The 24,600-nt window shown below is 44.4% G+C and overlaps 1 protein-coding gene across 1 annotated transcript; it reads right to left on the bottom strand.

Annotated features, from left to right (window-relative positions):
- Positions 1-2,968: 2,968 nt before the first annotated feature.
- On the bottom strand, positions 2,969-12,598 carry zbtb11 (zinc finger and BTB domain containing 11). The gene is made up of 10 exons (XM_030083449.1): positions 12,071-12,598; positions 9,079-9,326; positions 8,765-8,996; positions 7,686-8,683; positions 7,092-7,391; positions 6,599-7,013; positions 6,300-6,417; positions 6,051-6,209; positions 4,842-5,017; positions 2,969-4,747 (listed from the first exon to the last, which is right to left on the bottom strand). Exons 1-10 carry the CDS (start codon positions 12,378-12,380, stop codon positions 4,182-4,184), a joined length of 3,522 nt encoding a protein of 1,173 aa, XP_029939309.1. The 5' UTR covers positions 12,381-12,598; the 3' UTR covers positions 2,969-4,181.
- Positions 12,599-24,600: the final 12,002 nt, after the last annotated feature.

Here is a 24,600-nt window from a genome sequence, read left to right on the forward strand (position 1 = left end):
GTGTATTATTGTCAGTGAAGGCTGCTCACCTTCCATCCACCACTGCAGAGGCTCCGGAGAAGCCCCCTGGGTAAGATGGCCGACCGCTGACGCCGCCGACGAAACTCCAATGAGCCATCTGGCCTTTCTATTTGTAAATCTATGGCCTGTGCCTTCAATCGAAATAATAATGATGAAAAATAACAATAGACGGTGCGGGGTGAAGAGCAGGAAGTGAGTTTTTTTCAATCGTCCAATCAGCTTTCTCTGACGTCACGTTGATTTGCATATTTCCCGTCATGCACTTGAAAAAGTCGGAAATAATCGGTCGTGGTCTGATCAGAACCGGAGTGGATCTGCGAGCCTTTGTGAGATCGATGTGACAACCTGTCGGGGGTCCTGTTGGTCGGGTTTGGGCTAACTTCCCATGTGGTCCCACCGGGAGTCAGACCCGTCTCCATTACATGCTACTTAAATAGCGCTCAGTCACATTCATGTTTTGTACAGCAGTCCAGTCTGGCAGCTCGTGCTCGTGACGGACGAGATGCAGTAGTAGCTGCTGGACAGCCTGTCTGATGGCACTGGGGATTGGTGAATCAGGCAGGTGGGCTGTTGTACCGGGTGTGAGACTAGGTCGGAGAACTTACTCCGGGACCGTGATGAGACGAGAGGTCTCTCTGGCCCGTATCTCACACTTTGATTTTAACTTTTCGTTTCAACATACGTTTCAACTCTTTCACAACGTGGAAAAAAATGCACAAAATACAGAAAAAAAACCCACTTTTTCAGGAGCCATTTTCCTGACTGCAGATTATTTTTTATTCATTTATGCAGTTTCTTAGATGTAGTAGTTATTATAAAAACAAATTTTGGCTTTCTCAATGTTTTCTTACAGCATTTTCATTTCCTGAGAGACTTACAAATTGGCTCTTTTTTTAACTGAACCGTGTTATCTCTGACGTATGCTAGCTAAGGTTAAAAACAACACAGTTTCGGGTTTTACCTTGGTAATTGTGAATGTAGCTTGTAAAGCTGGAATCCCTTGGTTTTTTTACTCGATGCTGGAGCCACTATTCACATCAAATGGGGATCTTTGCAAATCTTATTCTTGCATTTACTGCCGAGTTCTTCATTAATGCTCACACTGTCAAACTTAGAATTCAACTTTCACTTTACATTTGTACATGTCACACTTATTAAAGCTCTTTTATTGCAGGTCTGACCTGACAACAATACAATGCTATTTTTACGACAAACCTAGTTTTATGTCAATCTTTAACAATATCTGCTTAGAAGATCTTCATATATTTTGGCTCTTCATATATTTTGGCTCGTCAGTGGAACCACAGCTTCTCCATCAAACACCATTGATTGTGGATTGCAGACAAACAGTGCCACCTAGTGGCTGGGGAACAATGAAATTTCAAGTTCAAGCAAGTTTTTTTCTCGAAAATTATTCTTATTTTAAAGGTGTAATACAACATTTTGATTTTCGGGTGGATCACCTAAATAATTGGTGGGTCTGTTTGTCAATCATTCTGACGAGCTGCTTTCATAAGGCGGTTCTCCGTGCTTGCGCCCAATAAGCTTCTCCCTTTTGCGCATGCGCATTCAGAGTATTTATGTAGCCGGTGAGCTTCTGAGCTAGTACTTACCGATGGCGAGTCTGACATAATGAAACTGTAACTGTTTCGGAAAACAAGCTTTATGTATGAGCGAGACAGATTGCAGAAACTGTAAACAGAGCCGTGCACGCTGGAGAAGAGGAGATCGCGCTCGTACACTTCCGCGTTTCCTGGGAGAAGCAGGAGAGCCGGGTGGATGGTCTGGCGCATGCGCGTTGTTCAAAAAGTGAGTAACAGACGTTTGGCTTCGTCTTTTCGAGAAAATCGTGTATTAGACCTTTAAGAAAATATATCTAACATGTAACATTTTCTCAGTAAGATACTACAGCTAATATTGAGGTAGAATTACTAGTAATAAGCTACAACAGTGGTATACATGAAATCCCAGCAGGTGAACAAGATTTTTTTTCATCTGTTCATCAGAATTAATCTGTTTTTATGCACCGTCAATCGAACAGAACCAAAATCGGATGTACCCTCATCTTAAGCGTCCTTTTTTATCGGCTGGACTGATAGTCTAGTGGTAGAGCATCTGCTTCTCAGCCGAGAGGTCGTGGGTTCGCGTCCCGGCTGTCCGCGTGACAGAAAAACAGAAACCCAAATAACCAAGTCCTGTCAATTGTGCAGTGTTTATTTCTTTTCTTTTCTGTTTTTTACAAATCAGCAAAACATTTTATCTAAACTCTCTGTGTTGTGCTGTGAGACTGACGTGAAGTCAGCAGGCCAAGCAGCGAGCCTCAGCGCACTTACAAATTGGCTCTTTTTTTTAACTGAACCGTGTTATCTCCGACGAATGCTAGCTAAGGTTAAAAACGACAGTTTCGGGTTTTACCTTGGTAATTGTGAATGTAGCTTGTAACATAAAGTTGGAATTGAATTGAAGTAATAATAAAAAAACACTACACGGTGCGGGGTGAAGAGCAGGAAGTGAGTTGTTTTTAAGTCAGTGGCAGATTTACCCAATATATTTTGTGACTGTGTGTTTTCCGGTTTTATTTGGCAATCTGCACATCTGACCTCTGAAATCTTAAAAGATTGGCAGGATAATGTTGATGTGGTTGGTGGTTGTAAGTGTGTAACTAATACTGTCCAAAATCGACCAAAAGCCACATACTGTATTTCTAATCACTTTATCAGTAAAAAAAATTCAATTTGTTTAAAAAAATGTTAAGGACAAATGGGGAGAATGTGTTGTAACAATCAGAGATGATCAGCTCTTTGTTTGAGTGCCATGACCCATTTATTGACCCACAGTGCATTGCTGCTCACCTTGGCACAGCTCAGTCCAGACACCTTTTTCTTTGGATAGCTTCTTCTTGAACAGAAGCTGCAGTGCTGCCATACTTTGCTTCAGGGTACAGGGTTGACTTTGGGTATGTCAATGCATGGAAATGGATGCTAATTATAACCCACGACCTCTCGGCTATATATATATATATATATATATAGTTTTGCAAAATAAGGTAAAGACACTTTGTGAATTTGTTCAGTTCTGAGATGATTAGCTCCATGAGCTGCTTGTCTCATCAGCAAAGAAAATAAATTTGAGCACTTCTGAGATTTTACATACATCTTTTATGTATACATAAATAGCTCAATACTGACCTCTGGTGGACACCACAAGCAACATCCAAGCATGAAAATCTCTCATTTGCGTGAATTTTTTTTTTCTTTTTAAGATCAGTCCAACTGCACATTTCTTTTTGTCCATGGAGCTGGTGATTTTTTTCTTCTACTAACTAAAGTGATGCAGATCTTTGTGATATGAATCCAGATTGGCTTTCAGACAGCAGGCTGTTTTGTAAAAAAATTCCACCAGTCTGTGTATAAAAGTTTTTTCCAAGATTTTAGAAAATTGTGGGAGTAAAGAACCCAGCCTGAAGGTATTGAATTGGCATCTGTCTCCAGTTTGATACAGTTGAATGACTCATTTGTTCTGAGGATTTACACATTTGCAGATGCGTCATTAGATGCACAAGTGTTACAATAACCTTTTAGTTTTTTATAATGTTATATCTGTACCATTGCACTCTGTTAACATCTTGTTTTTACATTTATGTTATAGAAACAAAAAAGCCTTAAAATTAGCTGCTCCACCCTTTCTCCACTGATGTATGGAGCCAGACGGTAATGCACAATGACTATACTCATGCTCATTTTACATTGTTGGTTGTCTTCTGAACAGAAGCGCCTCTCTGGTTCAACATTAACAGGTACTGGCTTACAGCTTAAAGCTTGAAGTCTCTCTCTGCAGTTGACAATGAAGCCACTGACGGCCAAGTAGTTAAAGCTTTTATTTCATTGAATGAATGTGACCCCAGGGGCCGTGATGGCTACAGGATCTATGTTTTACAACAGTGACGTCTCACAGTTTCTGTTCACCAGGTGCAACAAACGCTGCCGCAGTGAGCGTTCCCTCCGTCCCGAGCGCCACATTTCAAATTCGGTGTCCGTGAAAACTACACTCATACTTCACTCAAATATTTACATCCTGAGAAAAAAATAGGTATTTTCAGGGTGTTTTCTTTTTTTTACATTTATACAAACTGAAAGGAAACTCCAATTAGTCCTTGCCAGTTACTCCACCTCGGCCACATGAGCCACCTCCACCTCCATGGTTTGAATGACCTCGGGAGCCTCCTCCAGCTTGGCCTGCTGCGCCAGGACGTAGTTCACCACCTGCATGATGCCCTGGTCGGACAGCGTGGCCACCGAGCCGTCGCTGGCCGCCTGCACCGCCTGCACCGCCTGCACCGCCTCCACCGCTTCCACCGCTTCCACCGCTTCCACCGCTTCCACCGTCTCCTCCGTGATCAGCACCGTCTCGATCTCCTCCGCGGCGGGCTGCTGGGCCGGCCTGAGCTCGGGGGGCAGGTCGGAGGTCAGGATGCTGACAGCGTGCTCCACCTGAGTGCCCTGGTTGTGGAACTGCAGAGTGTCCTTCTCCAGCATGATCTTGCCGGGCAGATTGTCCACGTGGTACTTGGCCATGTGCTTGCGGAGCGTGCGCGCATCGATGTGGGCCTCCTGGCAGATGGGGCACACGTACGGACGCTCTCCCGTGTGAGTGCGCACGTGGCGCTTGAGGGAGCGAGCGTCAGCCCAGGCCACGCCGCAGGTCAGGCATTCGAACGGCTTCACCCCTAAAGAGAGGGCACAAGACGGGGAATCATCAAGCACAGCGGGAGGACGGCATTCAGCCCGGCGCAGAGTGACGAGCGCAAACTGCAGGCTCACCTTGGTGGTTGTTGACGTGGCGTCTGTACTCGCGCAGCTGCATGAACTTCCTGCCGCACTGCTCGCACTCCCGCTCCAAGTTCTGCTTGACTCGGCCTTTCTTGCCGTGCGTGGCCTTCTTCACGTGTCTCCTGAACAGGGCCTTCTCGAAGAACTCTTTACCACATACATTACACCTGGACACACACACACACACACACACACACACATTTTGAGCCATTACAATAAGACCTGAGAGGACAAGTCACTTCATTGCTTTACTCACTGTAGCTGCTATTTTCTGTCGCAAAGCCTTAAAGCAAATTATTCACAACTGTTCTACAGATAACAGGAGCAGAACAGGTTGCTTCACTACAGTTAACTTGTTTGCAGTTGCGTATTGAGCTGGTTAAAAAATAAATACGTAAAAAAAAAAATGCTGTTGCTCCTTCAACCATAGATTAAGTCTTGCTTTGCCTTAAAGCTGGTATTAACTTTAGACATGGGGAGAAACAGTCCAGTCTACACGGCATAAAATATAAAACATTGAAGCAACAAAAATCCTTACAACTTTTTACACTACTAAAATAGCTGTTAATAAATATGCAGTTGCTAAAAAAAAGAGCCAAAAGGTGGCTCAGTGTAGCATTTTAATACAATTGTCAAAACTGATAATAAAGATTCAATAAAGATCTAAAAACCAAAAACTCACATTTTACTTGAAAATTGTGTTTGTAACTCTACGGCTAACATATGTTGCATCTTTATATACGTATGCATGCTAAATCACCCCCCAAACTACTAGCATGAATAGAATAGTGCACAAATGAAGAACTAAAACATAACTAAAGACCCTATGTGTCAACAGATGAAATTTTAACTGATGAATCACAATCACATTGACATAAATGAATAGCTGATACCAATACAATAATTTGTAGTATCAGGCAATGTTAGCATGACTTTTCAAGTAAAAATGCATCATTTTTGCTTTTGTTGTTCCAGAAGAGAGTTACGTTTACCCAGTAACGTTTTGAAAAATCCGCCCGTTTACACAAAAATTACTGAAACCCTGAAAACTATGTGGTGTTCACGTTGGGCCAGTGTGAGCGCTGCTGTTTGTTTTTGGTAATGAAACCACACCCACATGCTGCAGAGATCAACAGCGAGGACGAAGGCGAGGCCGAGGCTTGTGCTGCACTGCCCCCGTCCCCCACCTGCTGCACTTACTTGAAGGGCTCGGCCACGCTGTGGGACTTGACGTGCGAGTACCAGTCTTTCTTCCAGCTGTAGCACTTCCCGCACACCTGGCACTGGAACGGCTTCAGACCCATGTGCTTGTTCATGTGCTGCTGCAGGTCTTTGGCTTCGTAAAACCTCTTGTCACAGCTGTGGGGGAGGAGGAGGAGGAGGAGGAGGATGAAGACGGTTGAATACATCAGATGAGTTGGACAGCGTGGGGTGTGGGGAGTCACTCACTGGGTGCAGGCGAAGGGCCGCACGTCGGGCTTGGGCTGGTGCTTCTTCAGGTGCTTGCTGAGGGCCGAGGCTCGGTGGAAGGTGGCTCCACACGTGTTGCACAGATACTTGGATTCACCTGAATGCAAGTTTAAAGGAACACTTTAGAAGTGAGGAGGGATGCCCTGCTAGGACCTGTCCTGCTACACCCAGCCTTCGGATTGAAGCGGACCAACTGTTTGCTTCCAAACTGTCAACATGCGTGTGTGTGTGTGTGTGTGTGTGTGTGTGTGTGTGTGTAAAACATCGTGAATGCTGACCTGTGTGGAGGCTAGTGTGCTCCTCCATGCTGCGCTTGCTCACGAACGACCTCTTGCAGTATTCGCACTGGAACTGCTTGGAGACGTCGTGCAGCGCCCGGTGCATCTTCAGGCTGTGCTTGTGGGCGAACGTCTTACCGCACACCTTGCAGGAGTGTGGCCGCACGCCGGTGTGGCTCAGCATGTGTATGCGCAGGGAGTACAGCTTGGGCAGAGTCTTCCCGCAGATGTCGCACACGAACTCCCTCCTGGTCTGCGGCGAGGACGTCTTCTCGTCCAGGTCGCTGTCCCCTCGGCCCTCGGCGGCGGGCTCGATCGGCGGTCTGGAGATGGACGCCCGCTGGCTGCTCTGCTGCTTGTGTCGAGCCAGGTGGGCACGGAGCGAAGCGGCGTACTGGAACTCTTTGTTGCACAGCTGCAACAACACGGAAACACGGCCGTTAACGCGTTACACCCATCTTGACGGCCGAACGCCACGCGCACCCACACTCACGCTGCACTTGTATCCGCGGGCTTTCTCGTGCTTCAGCGTGTGCATGATGAGAGAGTAGCGCCTCGGGAAGGACATGCCGCACTCGGAGCAGGTGTGTTCCCCGTCCACCGCGCTCTGCTGCTTAGGCCCGCCCTCTGGCTCCGCCTCCTGCACGCCAGCCTCCTCTGGGCTGAGCTCCCCTGTCGCGGTGGGCTCCGTGGCAACGACCTCTGCATCTGCATCCGGTTCGCACACAGGCTCCACTTGAGGCTCGTCTCTCTGCTTCGGTGGTCTTCCTCGCCGCCCTGGCTTCGTAGCTACCTGTAGCACACGACGTGTTCATGATCAAGTTTCTGTGCGCTACATCCTTTATGACCTTTAGCTCGCTGAGCAACTCTAGATTGTAATGATTTTCCCGTTATCTTTAGCATCATTGTACTGATTCATTTGTTAAGAAATGTATGCTGCTATGAGGAACCGAGTCTTCCTTTTAGCTTTGCACACATTACTGCGTTTTTCACATGACAAGGTGTTTCGGCTTGTGTCTCGTCTAGTCTATTTTCCGACTCAGGACACAATGCTCAGTGAAGAAAGCGCGATGTGAGAGCTATGAACCTTCGGGGTTGCAGCTCGTGGCGGAGTCGAGCCTTTCTTTCCCTCCTCTTCGTTTTCGAGCCCCATGTGCAGACGGGCGTAGCCGCCCTCTGCGATGGAGCGCTGCCGAAGGCGCCTCCTGCTGGGATCGTCAGACGCCACCTCCTGCTTGTCTGTGTGGCTTTCATCGGCAGACGGATCTTCTTCCTCCAACGGCAAGAGCTCCTCCACCACCTCCACCTCCTTCTTCACCTTGGCTGGACGTCCTCGCTTGCGCTTCTGTGGTGGAGGGATCGCCTCAACGGCCTGGGTTTCAGTGCTTTCCTCCGGGCCTGGCGCCGGTTGAGGGTCGGCGACCTCTGCGGGGCTTGGTTTTTCCGTATCCACATTTATGACGAAAGCTTCAGTTTCTGTGGTCATCTGAGGCTGCTCCAGCGCCAGGCAGGCCGACACCACGGCGAGGGACTCGCTGGCTCCAGCCTGCCCGCTGTGGGTGACCACCGTCATCGTCTCGCCCTCTATTTCCTCAGCAGCTCCCGAGATGAGCGTGACGGTCTCTCCCGGCTCGGCTTGGCTGCTGTGAGTGATGAGAGCCACGGTCTCCCCGCCGTGCAGTTTGGTTCCGTCCACAGTCTGAGTGACCACGGCCACCGGCTGCTGGAGGTACGCCTCCTTGGAGGGCGCCACAAAAGCCAGACCTTCCTCAGACAATGCGACAGCGCCGTGCGTGACGACGCTGCCGTCGCTCTCGATGGTCACCATGTAGGCGTCGGAATCATCCTTGGGCTCGTCCTGAGCGGAGAGCTGGCTGGACACCACCGTGTGCACGTCGCCCTGCTGGTACACCGTCAGCTTCTGCTCCTCCACTTGCTTGTGCACCGACTCGCAGATCTGCAGCACCTCGGTCATGAGCAGGTGTCGTGCCAGGTTGGCGATCTCCGCCATGATGCAGAAATTGAAGGTGAGCGTCGACGTGTAGGCGAAATCCAGCAGCGGGAGGAAGCTGGATTTGGTGAAGCCTGAGGAAACGGCGAAAGGGTCAGAGGCAAGCAGCAGTGGGAACATTTAAAAAAATGCAGCCGACAAGCAAAAAGCCTCACCGGAAAGGTCTACCACAGCTTCGTGAGTGGACGCGGCGCCCTTTTCGAAGAAGAGCTCATTGAAGTATTCGCTGCAGGCGGCCAGCACAGCTTTGTGGGCGCGAAACTCCTCCCCCTCGATAAGCAGGGTGATATCACAGAACTGGTTGTTGAGGCGCTGCTGGTTGAGTTTGTCCAGCATGGTCTGGCTGTGTTTAGGCAGGAACTGATTCACTTTACCCTTACTGTCCACCTGCAAGCAAACAAAGAAAAAACACTGAAAACATGAACACAACTTTACATTTTATGTCTCTACCAACATATCTGGTACTCACAAAGACCAGCTCATGCTTTGCGATGCCTTTGGTCATCTTGGACCCCAGCTGGGAAGAAGAATCGCAAAATAATAAACTCTCATCGCCATCCTCTTCCTCCTCTTCCTCCACGTCGTCGTCATCGTTGGCAACAGCTTTGCGTCGCCCCAGCCGGGAAAACGGTCGAGGACCAGAGCCGTCGTCCGCCCCGCGTCTGCTCTGACACTGAGCACACTCCCGGATGTGGTCTTTGACGTGCTTCAGGATGCCTGCCGGGTCAAACAGAAGACGGATCAGGTCAAGGTGCTGTGGCGTGAAGACTGAAAAGAAGAAATACTGGCCTCTGAAAAATGTTCCGCCCAAGTGCAAAAATATGTGCCACTACTGAACTTTATTTTTTTAAATGACCATTGTCCGGTGTTGAAATCGTTGATAAAGATATGTCTCACATTTCTTTCACATATAAAGATAATTTACAAAGTTTCTGCTCTAAAAAGGATGAACATGGGTTAGAGAATAAATACTTTTTTCAGGTAACGCCAACTATGCCACAACTTCATTAGTACAGACACTTTCTGAGTTCTCAACAACCCTGTTCAGGTCTATGTGAAAATCACACATCAACTTCTCCAATATTATTGAAAGAAATCTGAGGAGGTAAACCATCATCACATATTCTGGGGCTGCACTAAACCTGTTTACTGGAAAGAAGTCCACAAGCCAGTGTGTTCATTGTCCTTTTGCCTCTGTGCATGAGACTCTGGCTGCAAGACTGAGCCAGGGGTGGGAAAGGAAGTTGCTGCTTGTTTGACGATAATTCATGATGATGTGGAACTTCAAATGCATATAACTTAAGCTGCCCTTATTTTCATAAACATCTACACTCTAGAACAGTTTATGTTCTTTATCTTTATTGAAATAAATACAAACATGGAAATATCAAACATAAATGTGTTAATTAGGTGAAAATACTGAAGCTTTTCGTGGGGAAAAAAATATGTAGATGCTGGCGATGAAAGTGAAAAACCTTAAGAAATAATGCAAACACACACACAAAAAAAAAGGAACGGAAATAAATTAATCCACCAAAGGAGATAGTGATCAATTTTTGAGGGAAGAGCAGTGCGCTAGTTCCAGAGAAAGGCACAGACGTGGAGGTCGAGTGCAGCTGCAGTTGGATGATAAACTGGACTGGAGGAGCCACACCGACTCAGGTGAACGCAAACTACTTCCTGAGGAAGTAAAAAAACAACACGTGTAAACAGCTGTAGATACACTGAACCCTAATGTCTGGTAAAATGTCCAGATGCTAAACATAAATGTGAAAATGTACATAAGTGCAAAATCTAAAAATATGTTTAAAACTGTGCCAACTCCAGATCAAAGTGAGAATGTGGATATCAAAGTTAAGTGTGTAAACACCAAATATGCTACATGTGCAAAAAACTGAAAGCAAATGCACAATTAACAAAGATCATTTTTAACATAAAATACAGCTGAAAATACTGAAACTTAATGTTGGTCAGAATGTGCACAAACTGCAGAACAATGTGAAAATTAATTTACAATCAAAAAGAATGTGAATACTGATTTGACTCTACAAATACCAGATAATGACAACTAGTATGCCAATGAAAAAAATATGCTGAAAATATCAGAAAAAAGTTTTGAAAGTGATGCCCGTTCACATGGCAGCGGCAGGAAAGCTGAAAATTTTGGGCCACGAGTGCAGCTGGTTGTTTTTATAATAAAATCACACAAATTACACTGTAAACATTAACAATGGGAAAACATGGAAGTTCATATGGACATGGTTGGATTGTTATTACGGAGACTGTCAACTCTTAAGCTGCCAAGTCCAGGAGAATCTGGACTGAAACTAGGCCCAGGGGAATCTGGACTGGGAGTCATGACACTCCGGAGGAAAACATTGTTCTTATTGTCCATCTACATGTGCAGAAGACCCGTTTACTCCAGCTGTGGTGTGCCTGTGAGCATTACATGCCAACACTTAATGTGTGTGCAAATGTGCAGATGCAATAATGACAATTTGCAAGAATGAGGCACTGTGTTTTATACTAAAAATGTGCTAAGAGTGTTCAAATAACTGTAAAAGAAATGAACCTCAACAAACATGCTGAATGGTGCAGAAACACTGAAGAAAATGTGCAACTACTAAAGAAGCATTAAAAAATTAGCTATAAAAGAAAGAAAATGTGAAACTGATACAAGTGAATGTTGAAAGGAGGCTACAAATACTGAAATCTAATATGGGGGGGGGGGGGGGGGGGGGGCACACAGCTACTAAACATGAAACAAAAAAACAAACTGAGACTAAAGATATACTTACATGTATAAACACTAAACATTTGACCAAAATGCAAATATCAGGACAATTATGAATATGTACAAATATAAAATGTGCAAATAATAAATGTGTTGCATATGCAAAGACAAATGAATTCAAACTAATAAAGATAAATCTTAAAACAACTGAAGGAATGCTAAACATATACTACCAAACCAGCGTAAACAAATGATAAATTTTGAATATTAAATGTGTTATATTGTCATAAAATACTGAAAATAAATGCAGAGAGATGAATGCCTAGATAAAGCTAAAAATGCTGAAACTTAATGTTGGAAGATAGATACTGAAGACAATGGTTACGATTCAATTTGCACGACATACTAAACAATGGAAATCCAAAAAAATCTGTAGCAAATTTACCACAAATATGCCGAGAATGTATAAATATAAGGGAAAATGTCTAAATGAACTCAAATACCGGAGATGCAGGTGTTTATAAATGTATAATAAGGACAGATATGAATGATGAAAACATGCAGTACTCCGGGCGGCCGCTAGGTGGGGTGCAGAACGCGCCTGTGTCGAAGGCGGGTTGCGGACCTCTCCGACCCACCGCTCCGCTGCTGGTTGAACCGCGTCCGCTGACGGGCTGACGGTAACCGGCGGGCTCGGCCCGCCGCGGCCCGGGTGTCGCTCACTCACCTCTCCACCAGTATTTCTGTGAGATGAGCTCCCAGGTGAGCTGCTGGTTGAAGTGCTCCCCTCCCTCCATGATGTGCGCCTCGCTGATAAGTTCCCTCCTCCGGCTGTCCTGCAGCACCACCTCCAGCTCCGTGAAGTCATTCTGCCCCTTCAGCCTCCGCTGGTAGAACAAAGTCCCGTTCCGCACCACGTAGCAGGCGGCCGCTTTGCGGATCTTCCTCTTGGTGTTATCCGGCGTCCCCGGTGCGTACGGCTTCCGTTCATCGGTCAGGTAGCGAATGATAGCCAAGTAGCTCTCTTCGCACGACATGTTTCACTTGAGCCGCGCTTTCACCGCCCGATCGTGGATTGTTCTCGAAGAGGAGGGCCCTCCTCACCTCCAAAAGTCCAAAACGGATTTTTTTGACGCCGCTCGGAGGGTACCAAAGACGAAACCGAGGCAAAACTAAAATATTTCGGAATTGTTTTCCAGGGTGGAACTGCAGTTCACATCCGTCAGGGGAGACCCGAGCAGGCAAAATGGCAGCTGCACAACCGGATTTTGCGTAGTGTGGAGCCTGAGTAGGTCAGAACCGGAGATGACCACGAGGGGGCGCAAGTCTCCAAGTTATAAACCTCACAGCTCACCTTCACAGGCAGGGGATCAAACTGAAGCAGCTCCAATAACAAAGGACGCCAACTGAAGCAGCTTTAGAAACAAGAGACTCAAACTGAACCACTTTTTAAAACAAGGGACTCAAACTGAAGCAGCTTTTTAAACAAGAGACAGATCAGTTAAGCAGTTTTTAAAACAAGAGACTCAAACTGAAGCAGTTTTGTAAACAAAGGACTCAAACTGAAGCAGCTTTGAAAATAAGAGACAAACTGAACTGGTTTTTCAAAAAAAATGGGATCACATACAAAAACAAGGGTCAACAACAGACAGGTTAGTGACCAGATCGACATTAACACAAAATGTAGGTACACTTTTTATTTTACCAGTTTTCTATTGAAATCTATAGAATCAGTTTGTTAAGACCCCAGGCCACTGGAGACCAGAGATCTTCTAGAGGTATGATTCTCACTGGGGGGCACCAAGTCCCAGGTTCAGCTCCTGGTCATGTGACACCCCCTCCCAAGCTTCCCACTGCCAAGCAGGGCAGCCAGCATGGACAGTTGGTCCATGGTCTTGTGACATTTGAGTCCACAAACAAATATATACCTAGGTCTCTAGCCTATCTACCAAAACAAGATAAAGTGAACAAAAAGACAATTCCTAATCTAAACTTCCTGAAGGATATACAGGAGAGAAAGATGGCCCTGCCAAATAAAACACTCCACCTCTCTCTGAACCAGCTACTTACAGTGCTCTATTTACAGTGTTAATGAAACAATGCCAGTCGATACTAAAGTAAAACAGTAAAAAAATGAAAGCTTTTATGTCAGGCTTTAAGTTGAGAGCTGAAAGTGTCCAGGCACTGAATGTTTCTGATGTGCAGTGAGGCTGAGGGATGATGCAGATCTCAGAGTGTGTCTGGGTGTGACAGGGAGGTCGGAGAGGTACGGTGGAATGTCAAAAGTAAAATTTTGAAGTTAATGTACTGTTTAGAATTGGGATCCAGTGAAGGTTTTGGAGATCTGGGGTTATGTGGTGGATGAAAGAGTTCTGGTGATGTCTTGGGGAGGCAGCGTTTTGGAGCAGGTGGAGTTCATGGACGGATTTGAGAGGCGATCAGACAGAAGGACAGTAGTTGCACAAAACACTTTGACGTTTTGCAGTCTTTCGATATTTTTATTTCAGAAATTGACCCTCACTGTGTAGCTTTTCCAATGAAGGTATATTTTATGTTTCTGTGTCACTGATCTCTTAGCTCAAGTCCCACTGTTGTGTTTTGACTGCTTCTCAGACTGAGACAAAGTAATCCCCAGTGGATCAATACATAAAGACTGTTATTTTTATAAAAAAAATTAAATACATGGTTTCATTTTTAATTCATACACTCTGATACTTTATCCTATGGCTTTATTTGGCACTCTTTTGGACCAGAATTTTCCAAAGTTTCTATTTTAGTTCTCTATTTCAATTCATTTGATTTACATAATCAGGTTGTTTTAGTTGTTTTTAGCACATCAATTGTCAGTATAAATTCAACAGTGCAGTCAAAATTTGGACAAGTAAGGTGTAATGTAACTAAAATGAGGATGTCGGGAAATAAAATAACATAATAAAACTCCAGTTAAAATTGTAGATAGACACAACACACACCATTATATTTCAGTCTTTACCCAGATGAAATGAAGAAAACATGAGGGGAAATAGAAATCCAATTAACATGGTGTTAAATATTGGTGTTAGATATTACGTTTCATGTCCGATAAGAAAAACAAAACTTTTAAATTAGAAAACAAATGCCTGGAAAATCGGAGACTATGTAGAAAGCAAATCTTGAAGGTTTGTGGTTTCTATTTATGTTTTGGTTGAGGATTAATCTAAGCTCAGGCTACCTTATTGATCATGGTCACAAAATGAAAGATGCATTTTATTGTAAATCCTGTTTTTTTTTTTTTTTTTTTGAGAGAGAGAGAGAGAGAGAGAGAGAATATTACAGATATGCAGCCAAAACCAAAATATTTTTTTCTTGAAAGTATAAGATTGATCAGCATTCAGATTGTGGGCTGTGTCAGTCGTAATGAGGTTCATTTTCTGGCTTTCTGCTAAACTTTAACCATAATCACTCCAAGTAACCCCATCAATTTACTTTCCTCTCTCTTTGATCAGTGGGGACGAGTGAGTCAGAAAGCTTCTTCTGGAGCGCATTGTTAGAAGAAGCGTGTTATGGTCGCCGCCACTCAGCAACATCTCAGTAACTCATTGCTGCTGTGGAACTAATAACACAGCCACACTTATTGATGTTTCAGCGAATTGGTCAATTTTGACCTCTATTGTCCATGAAAACAGAAAACGGCGTGCAGAGATGTCTCCTGTCTCTGCCCGGCTCAGTCATCAGCGTCCTCTCCCTTCTGTTTCTGCTTCACGGTACTACTGTTTACAGGAAGATGAGCGCCTCATTATTCCTGAAGAAACTCCGTCATCTCGCCAGTAATACGAGAGGTGTCAGTAACAATAACATTAGCCTGCGTTCTCCGTTTGCGTGAGCCCAACACGTCTGCCGGTGGGTGATTTATATTGTTTTGATATCACTGCTTCTCTCAGTCATTAGTGGATGAGTCTATTTTTATCGCGCAGGTCATAGAGCATCTTCCTCTCGCTGACCGACGAGCGAGTTCCATGTTCGAAAGGGAGGCCGTATTTGCTTACTTTTGCTGATTCATCTCAGCGCCTCACCACAGCGTCACATTTTCACAGAATTACACTGACCAAGAGGGGAGAGGAGGGGCCTGCGAGCTCAATGTGTTGCTCATCCAAGTGTCACATACCAAGCCTGACATCAAACACCGGCCGGTGATGAGTCTCACCGCCGCATTCCCCAGTTACACCGAGTGGACGCTGAGAGGGCCGGCAGCGGTCCCCGCTCCAAATAAACAACGATGGAAAAAGGAATGACTGACATTCTGCACTTCAATAAAACCACAGATGCTGCTGTGGAAAAAAAGAAGAAGAAGAAGAAGAAGAAGAAGAAGCTAAAAGCACAAGTACTCACTCAAATTATAGATTCAGAAAATCAGAAAGTTTCATCTTCATTGGCACATGATGTGTCTTTTGAGACATTTTATGAGGCTTTTATGTGCAGATGCAAACACACAAACAGCTTAGCTGTTGTTTAATTATGCCACCGGAGTTTCAGCAGCTTTATCATCGGCTACAACACAGATGACAAATGAGCTTATTCTAAAAATGAAACCGCTTTTAATAGAGTGCACTGAATGTAAATCACTACTGGTACATTATGAACTCTCCATTTAACATCGTTTGTTATATTAAATGAATGATTATAACGAGGATAAGTTTAAAACTTTAAAATGTTCCAGGATATGAAGCTGTAACCGTAACAAATAAAACAGTTTCAAGTGACTCATAATTACCATCAGCCTCCTGTAAAGGTGACCTTACACATTTCATTTTGAGGTTCTCGCACCCATTTTAAGTAAGTATCTCTTACTGTCTAACACATTAAGTGAAACCATCCATGCTGCTGGCATTTTTCTGCACAAAGCTCAGATATCTGAGTAAAAGCCAGAAGTGATCACTCAGCTGTGCTACACACACTTGAGAAAATTACAGTGACCAAGTATTTGTACCAAGTGACTCTCTCGCTATTCAAATAAAAAGATATTTTTGCCTCTGATTTGCTCCTGCGGTCAGAGCTCTTGGTCTTTACCGCCGCCTGGCGAACACAAACACGAGTTATATTGTAGTTCTGGACTTGGTGTCGGTGTGACAAAGACAAAATGTCAGGCGCCGCCGCCTCCACTTCGGTCGTTCCCATCTTGATTACCATCCCGCACAGAGCCGACTTGACATATTAGGTTTCCTCTCTGCAGAGGCAGAGATTTAATATATTTGTTCTCAGTTGCTGCTGGCAGACGCCTCGACACGTGTTGCTGTGTGTTTATACAAATGCTGGGTAGGAGGTTATTTGCGTCCCGTCAGTGTGTTTCTGTGTCACGGAGGACATTTGTTTGCCCCATTCAGCTGGAGGCCCGTTGCAGGAGTGTTTCAAATGTTGAACTCGACGTGTGAAACGTTCGCAGTCTAACAGAGCTGCCTTTGTTCAGCTTGTGCATCTAGTCATCCTTGCTGTCGCGTAGACAAGCTGCACATTTTGCAGCTTCCTCTCAGTGAGGTACGCGCTCCGCCGTTATTTACACTTTTCAAGCAAGGATTGCTGGTATGAAGCGAAATGCATCTGAAGCTTAAAATAGGACGGGAGGTGTCTGTTTCACTCCAGGCAAGGAACAACAACCTCGCTGCAGAGAAATGCTTTGTTTAGTGGAAGGTTCAGCCGGCCTCAGAGTCCAACTGTAAGCGTGATGCAAGTGAGTCAAAATCTCAAATGCACAATCACATTTTAAATAATTTAATTCAACTATTATGAAACGAGCAAAGAAAAAGAAAAAGTTAGGAGACGTCAAAAGCAAAGGCGACGTGATTAGAGAAACAACATCCCAGCAGCATACCTTCACCAAACCTACAGAATGAGATAAAACAATCAAAATGTTCTACAAAACACAAGTATTGAAATGACATAACAAGAATATAAGTAATCAGTATAAATACCCACAAATCATCAAAACATTAGCAAAATTAAACAAGAATTGTGGTTCAAAATAAATAGGTAATCATTTTAAAAAATAGCCTCCAGTCATATGAAAACATTTAAAATGCCTCAGATTTGATCAGAATGTCCAGCAATAAGCAGGAAACATGTGATTGACTGACATGAATCCAGTCTGTTGCTTTTTACCAAATTCCTGTCTGTGATACACTTATTCATTTATTTGGAGAAACAAAACAAAACAATAGTCTCAGTTAAGGAAGACTTCATGTTGGCGACTCTCAGTCTTTTGACACAGGAGTCATAACACGGTGCGAGAAGTGTGATTTTTCTGCTCACGCAGTTTTTTAATGTTTAGCAAAACATAATTTTACATTCGGGACAGAGAGGGAATGTAAGTTGCAGATCCCCTTTAAGCGGAGTCAAGTTATGGCAACTTGCACCGTGGACTTGTTGCACTTCCTGCCAAAACTGTGATTTTAAAACTGGGATCTCCAACACTCAAGGTCAAAGCCTCACCCAGCCCACCACCAGGGGGCCTGTGTGTGCAGCTCCTCTTCACCTCCCCTTGCAAACAAATCAGGCTGTGATAGAAGACAGAAGAAAAGAACTGTGAACCCAGGTCTTTTAGACTAGATGAAGTGGCCGTTTCAGGGCCAGGTTTTGGGAAAACATAACATTTTGAGTAAACAGACTGACAGATTTGACATCTTTAGATGCCATTTTCTGCAAGATAGCGGCACATGTCCCTGATATCATCCAACGGAGACTGACATTGTTAGAAAACCAAGACCAAAGCTGGCAGACTGGGTCAGGCATGCAGTCATTTGTGTTATTATCAAATAATAAATTCCCCAAAAAAGGCATTCATGGCATAGAATATTTTAGTTTTCCAACTTTACTGGCTGTGGGTGATCCATACATGCAGGCAGAAGCCCCAGCTTTCATTAATCCATGCTAAAGGGAGGAATAGTTATAAGAACTCATCTTACATAACAGCACCTTTTGGTGAGACTTTCCATGAGTCAACCAAAATCTTTGAGTAATTGAAAAAGTAATTTATCCAGGAAACACAGACCGACACCTCACACTGATGAACAGTTTGGAAGGCGTGCAGGTACCTATATTACTCAAACATTAATATAACGTGTTCCCCTCTACCGCATGCGCTTAACATTGAAAAAAATCCCCTGTCATCTCATGTCTGCTCTTTATCGAGGAAGTCTGTGTTACACAATCTCTTCAAGGTTTAGACAAGGATTAGACTCAAATAGGTCTTCTTTTTTTTTTTATGTGAAAGCCAACTGCTGATGAAGCTTGTCCATTTCTGATTAAACACTGAATCCATTTTTAACTTGGGTAACCTGATCTCACAGCGGCTGTTTAACCTGTGACTTTATGGGTTTCCCTTTCTCTGCTTCTATGAGCCACTTTGATGGCCTCATCATCAAATGCACCACTTCACGGTGCAGAACAGCAGAGAGGAGCTTCACTCCTACAAAGCATCCCACCCCCCCCACCCCACCCCCCGGTTAAAACACAAGTCTGATCTCCAACACACGCAAACTCATTTCACAGCTTTATGATTGGATCAAAGATGCATGGCCTGCCTGCTCCGTCTCACGTGACGTGAGAGTGGCTCGCGCTGCATACGTTTAACTCATCCTCTAACCTTGAAATCAGAGAGTAAACATAGCCTGTGGCAGCGGCGGGCAGAGGAACGGTACTGATCAGTGCCCCTATTTCCTGCATGGCTGGCCATTTAGTGTGTGGTTGTGTATTTGCTGTTGCATTTTTTTTTTCCGTTCTCATTTGAAGCACGCCCATGTTGACTGTACACACTTTTTATTAACAATGAAGACCTCAAATTCCCCCGCGTGTGTCCTTAGATAAAGCTGACTTCAAAATTAAAGAAAAAAGGGTTGAAATGAATCAGAAATGCAACATTACTTTCCTTTATGAAAAACAAGGAAAGAGACTGTAGAAGAAAAAAAAAACACTTGACCTGATAAATTGAAATAGACAAGTGCATCTACATGACTTTTTTTTTTTTTTTTGCATTTGAAAACTGTATTTTATGTAGATATTGTATGAAAGTAATCTGCATGGGACTTTTCGGAAAGAAAATGCAAAATGTCCAGAAGGACATTACAAGATACTCTGGGAATAATGCTTTGCAATATGGGCTTAAAACTGCCTTGAAATGTAAAATAATTTCATTTTAAACATGCAAATCATGACACCAACCTTTGCACTGAAAAGCAAAATACATCGCCTTCATGTCTCTTGAACATGTTCTTTCTAGTCTGTGGGGATTATGGGGATTCTCACAGTTGTTCTGTTTCAAGGACAGAGTTTGTTTCTCAGTTCAAACCAGGAGAAAATGATCTGAAATATAAAGAAGACATCCTTTAGTGACCTTTGTCCCATTTAATAGAAACCACCACATATCAGTTCAATATTTGGAGTTTTTTTCTATGTTTACAGGCAGAGTTTGTACTGATAGAACACTTGATGGAGCTTCTCGATTTGAATGCTTAGCTAGGCTGAGTGGTTGTTATAAATAAATGTGACAACTGTGCACACAGGTGAGCATTATCAGTCACATCTGTCTTTCTCTCGAAGGTAAACTGCATGCTTTACTGTGTTTCCACCCGTTCAGGTTATTTATTCAATTTGAAGTGTTGAAGTTCCACGTTGGGGACAAAATGTTTAGCAGAATAATGAATGAATGAATGAATGAATGACAACAATGAAAGTGACCTGCCCACATGCAGGCAGCAGCAGGCAGGTCCTACACAGAGAGTGTAATGTTTATTTAGGGGCTGCAAATACATGTCTGGCATTGTTGAGGCATGCTAATGTTGGCTAATGCTAAAGATAACAGCCACTTCAGGGAGAAGGACAGAGAGAGACAGCAGCTCTGCAACAAACTTTAATCGCTGCCTTGTTATTTTCTTCATACTTACCAGGTACTGGGTAAATTGTAGTGGCGCCAAAGCTTGCTGCCTCATGATGCGTCTTCTTCGACACTTCTCCCAGCAGACTGCAAAGTGAAGCTCTCGCCAACCACAGTGTCTCTGTTACACAGAGGAGCTGAAGAGACAGTTCAGTGAATATTGCAGGTTAGTAATCTAAATTCTGTCTCTGTAATCTATTATGGGCCTAATGTCACACTAATGGCTTTGAACTGGAACCTGAAAGCATTCAAGAAGATCTAGTGTCAGCTCCAGACTGCCCGGCGAGATAAAGGTGTCTGTGTGTCTCAGGACAAACACAGCTGGAGAGCCCAGCAAATGCCTTATCTTTCATTGTCTTGCTCGCTCGGTGCCCGAGTCCAGACGCTGCAATAGAAAGCTCATCTGCCAGTGGAGTACTTTTCCATTACAACACAGCCTGAAGAGGATCAGTGTGCCAGCAGTAAATGTCCCACAGAGAGGCAGGGAAAATGTGGGCACACCTGGAGATGGAGTTATAGCTACACACTATTATCTCCGAGTCTTCTCTGAATCCTCTGCGTGTGTGTGTGTGTGTGTGTGTGTGTGAACGTAGACGTGAGGAGCGAGGGGAGAATTTGATGGAAAGCACTGGCAGTGGGGCTCAGTTTGTCAAGGAGACGGAGCTTAACGGCGCGGAGGCCATGAATAGATGGCGGTGACGTAAGAGCGCTCGATCACGGCCCGGCTTATGTCACCGCTTTCGCTTATCCTTCAGTGCTTTGTTGTCTGGCTGGCTAAGAGACCAACATTTTACGGGTATTCGCAGCAAACAGGCTGCTGAACAGCCCGAGAGCGAGTTCCCTGACAGGCCTTGAAAGGTCCCTCACACGCAGAGCAGTGTTGGCTTAGTCATCCTGTATGAGGAGCGCGATACACTTGTCATATGACACTTTGAGATTGTTTCAAGAAAGATGTTTCAAGAGTGCTTCAGTTCAGCCTTAATCAAGACCATGTGAGACTGGTTCTCCTCTTGCAGTGTTTTTTTAATGAATCCTGCAACCAAAAAAACTTGATTCTACTACAACTTTTTGCACTAATATAAAATACAATTGATAAAAATGGCAAGTTCAAACACACAGACACACATACTCTTTCTAACAATACTGTTAATGAATGAAGTAATGAATGATACCATACAAAAGGATGACATCTTTCATCACTTGATGAAAAGCAGCAGTTGTTCTTCGTGTTGTGGCTCGCTGTATTTGCGCAGGATTAAAAGGTGCTGCGCCTTGTTAAGAAGAGTTTAAGTGCCTGCTATAATGCTGCTGCTTTGTAAAGTGTGGCTGTGGCTGCCAAAAAGATCAATAAATAATCCTGATGTTAGGGTTAAGCATGTCTCCTGTACGTAGCTTCTGCTGCCTCACGTTCAGCCCGGTCATACTGGCGATGCTTGGAGAGCTCAGCATTTTCTATGTAGTACTCATCATAAACAGCCTGCGAACCACTGGATTCGACTAATGTATGTGGGAAATCGATTACAAGGCTCCAGTACTCAGCTGGATGTTCCAATAGCTCAGATATTCTGGTTTCATTTTAATAAAGAGAGAGGAAGTGGAGTCAGTCTTTGTAAACAGGATACTGCCTGATGAACAGCAGTCCCTATGGTCCTGCTATTCACTGCACTCTTTAGCCTCAAAACAAACCATTCTGCATTAAATTCTATTAACTTTTTCTTCCCAGAGATCTGAGGGACATTTGGAGTGTTTATCACTGGGTTAAACTTGCACTTTGACAGCTAAAATGAAGCCTATAAACCAGACAAGATGTGATGGAGTCATTGCAGCTATGTTTCTGTTATTCTTCAGTCAAACAGGAACAAAGAGGCAGGTCAGAACCAAGAACAGCTGCTTGAGTCAAAAATGTTTATTTTTTTTAAACCCAACCACACATTTTCAGTGCCTCAACTTCATTTTATTACCGTGTGTGTTACTATTGCAAAATCCTTGAATTCGAGCTGTTATCTTCTTCTTAATCTGACCCAACTGAGGTGCACGTACCTAAAAATAGAACATATACAGCCAGCCATAACCGAGGCAGCCGTTAGGTGTAGGTAAGCCTTCCTCACCCATATCTGTGGGACTGATAAGGTGGTCATTAACTCTGAGCGACCCCCTGAAGGCTGGAGCAGCACGAGGGCTGAATGGGTTAATGGAAACCCTGGGTAGGAACAGCTCTGTCAAGGTGTGCTGTGTGATCGCTCTTTTGTGCCTTGTGATGCCTTTTCTATATCCTGAGAAACTCCTGGCGTGGAGTGTATCTAAATCCCGGGTCACGGTTGGGCGCCACACAACGAAGATACAAGCACATGCTCTACGGTGTGAGAAGAGTCTGTTCTGTGTAACACAATACTGCTAGGAGTCCGACTCCGCTCACGGCCGGGGCCTCTGATCAACAGACACATTAACGCGCTGTCAAGCCAAGGTGCATCTTTCACACTCCCAGCCACGACCTTTCACCTGCAGGGACACCCAGCGACGACGCAGAGCGGGACGCAGACGGAGACGCTCTCCGTTTGCTCCATTTCCAGGCTTTTGGGGAACGTGGCCGCGAGCTCATCACGGCTAATGAGGGACGGACAAAAACCCCACAGGAAATATTGTGGCACGGAGTTTCCCGCTCAAGAGTCCCAGTGACTGGAAACATCCGATTCTGGCCTGCTTGTGACGAGTCCATTCAGCCTTTCTGCCTGACAGCCCATAAGGCCTCTAATTTATTCTGTGCCATTTCACTACCGAGAATCCACCAGAGAAGAGTCCAAGAGCAATAATGATGCTTTTGTCTGGAGGTGCGCTGCGAGTGGAGAAAGTGAGAAAACCAAAGGGGAGGCTGGGAACCAGTAGGTCACTGAGCTCACCTTACACCTCTCGTTCCCACAATGCTTTGGCTGCCTTCCCACTTCACACACACTTTTTTCTTCTTCTTCTTCTTCTTCTTCTTCTTTTTTTTTCTGGGGAATGCTCCACAGAACCAGAGGGGGAAACGTGAGTAAGCTGTTATTCTTAACTTCAAATCTCAAATAGCCTTTATTATCCGACACCATAATTTAGTGATCACAGCACGGACACAAGTTGACTGTGTAAACACGAGTGCAGCGCTCCCTCCTGAGTCCTCGATGCAAAGAATCTTTCCCAAGAGCCAACGGCTGGCAGGCTGAAACGGTCGGGAAGCGGAGGATTCCCATAAGCTCGCCGTTCAGGTTTCTCACCACTGAACTACAGGTTTATGGAGGAATCTGTTTGATGTGGAGGAGCCCGTGTGTCAGAATATGGATCTCAGAGTCATATCCCGGTTAGTGGTGAAGTATGAGTTTATGAACCGCATCAGAACAGAGGACACACCCCGCCATAATAACCTGCGCCCTTCCCAGCCAGTCACAGGCCCACACACGCTTCCTTTTGTGTTGGACTCTCCCATGGGCATCGGCTCCTGTATTTGCCGATCTCACGCCACTAAGCGAAGTTCTATATGCTGTACAGACTGTACCCTGCAAGCCGCCACATGTGGACCGGGTCATGCCGAGGTAGCTCGTGTGGGGTGGTTCTGAAAACAAAACAAAAAAATGTGTTTGCTCCCAGCGTGGCAGCTACAAGAAGTCCCTAAGTTATCTCTGGATTTAAAAATAATTTGTTCTTCGATACATAAACACCAGAATGAATAACTCGGTGCCACTTTTGAACTGTCATGTTTATGCTTGACAGCAGCAGGTTTGATCTTGTTTAAGTGAGTTTGAGCAGATGGATGTAAGTTGATGGTTGTTTTCTTTACACTTCATTGTTTATTCGTCGTGTTTAGGACCGAATTGCACCTTTTGCAGCCTGAACTGTAGTAATCTTAAATAGTTCCACATACGTATTAATTATTTGACCCCGTTTACACAACAAAGTTTTCATATGAAAACAGAAAACATTTGTTGCATCTTGAGTTCGTCTTTACACAACAGTCCTCAGATTTACTGAACTTTTTGAAGGTTTTCCTCATGTAAACAGGGAAAACCCACAAATAGTTCTTCTGCACATGTGCGAGTAGTTGGATAATAACATGTACCGCAACAACAAGTAGATCTGAAACATTTGTAGTTTTTTTTTTTTTTATGAAAATTTGCCATCTACACTATGATTATGAATGTCCATATGAGGCATTACTAGAAATCAGTGTTTTTGTATCACACTTTCTGTTTTGCCTTCTGATGGTTTGCTACCCACAAAAATGAACAAAGTGTAGTTTTAGAGAAAATTCCCCTCAACATTCTTGTGGGACCAATTAAAAAAATATTTAAATCTTATTGTGTAACAGCATGTGATACAGTAAGTGG

This window comes from Salarias fasciatus, chromosome 23 (assembly GCF_902148845.1).
Source record: "Salarias fasciatus chromosome 23, fSalaFa1.1, whole genome shotgun sequence".
Lineage (NCBI taxonomy): Eukaryota > Metazoa > Chordata > Actinopteri > Blenniiformes > Blenniidae > Salarias > Salarias fasciatus.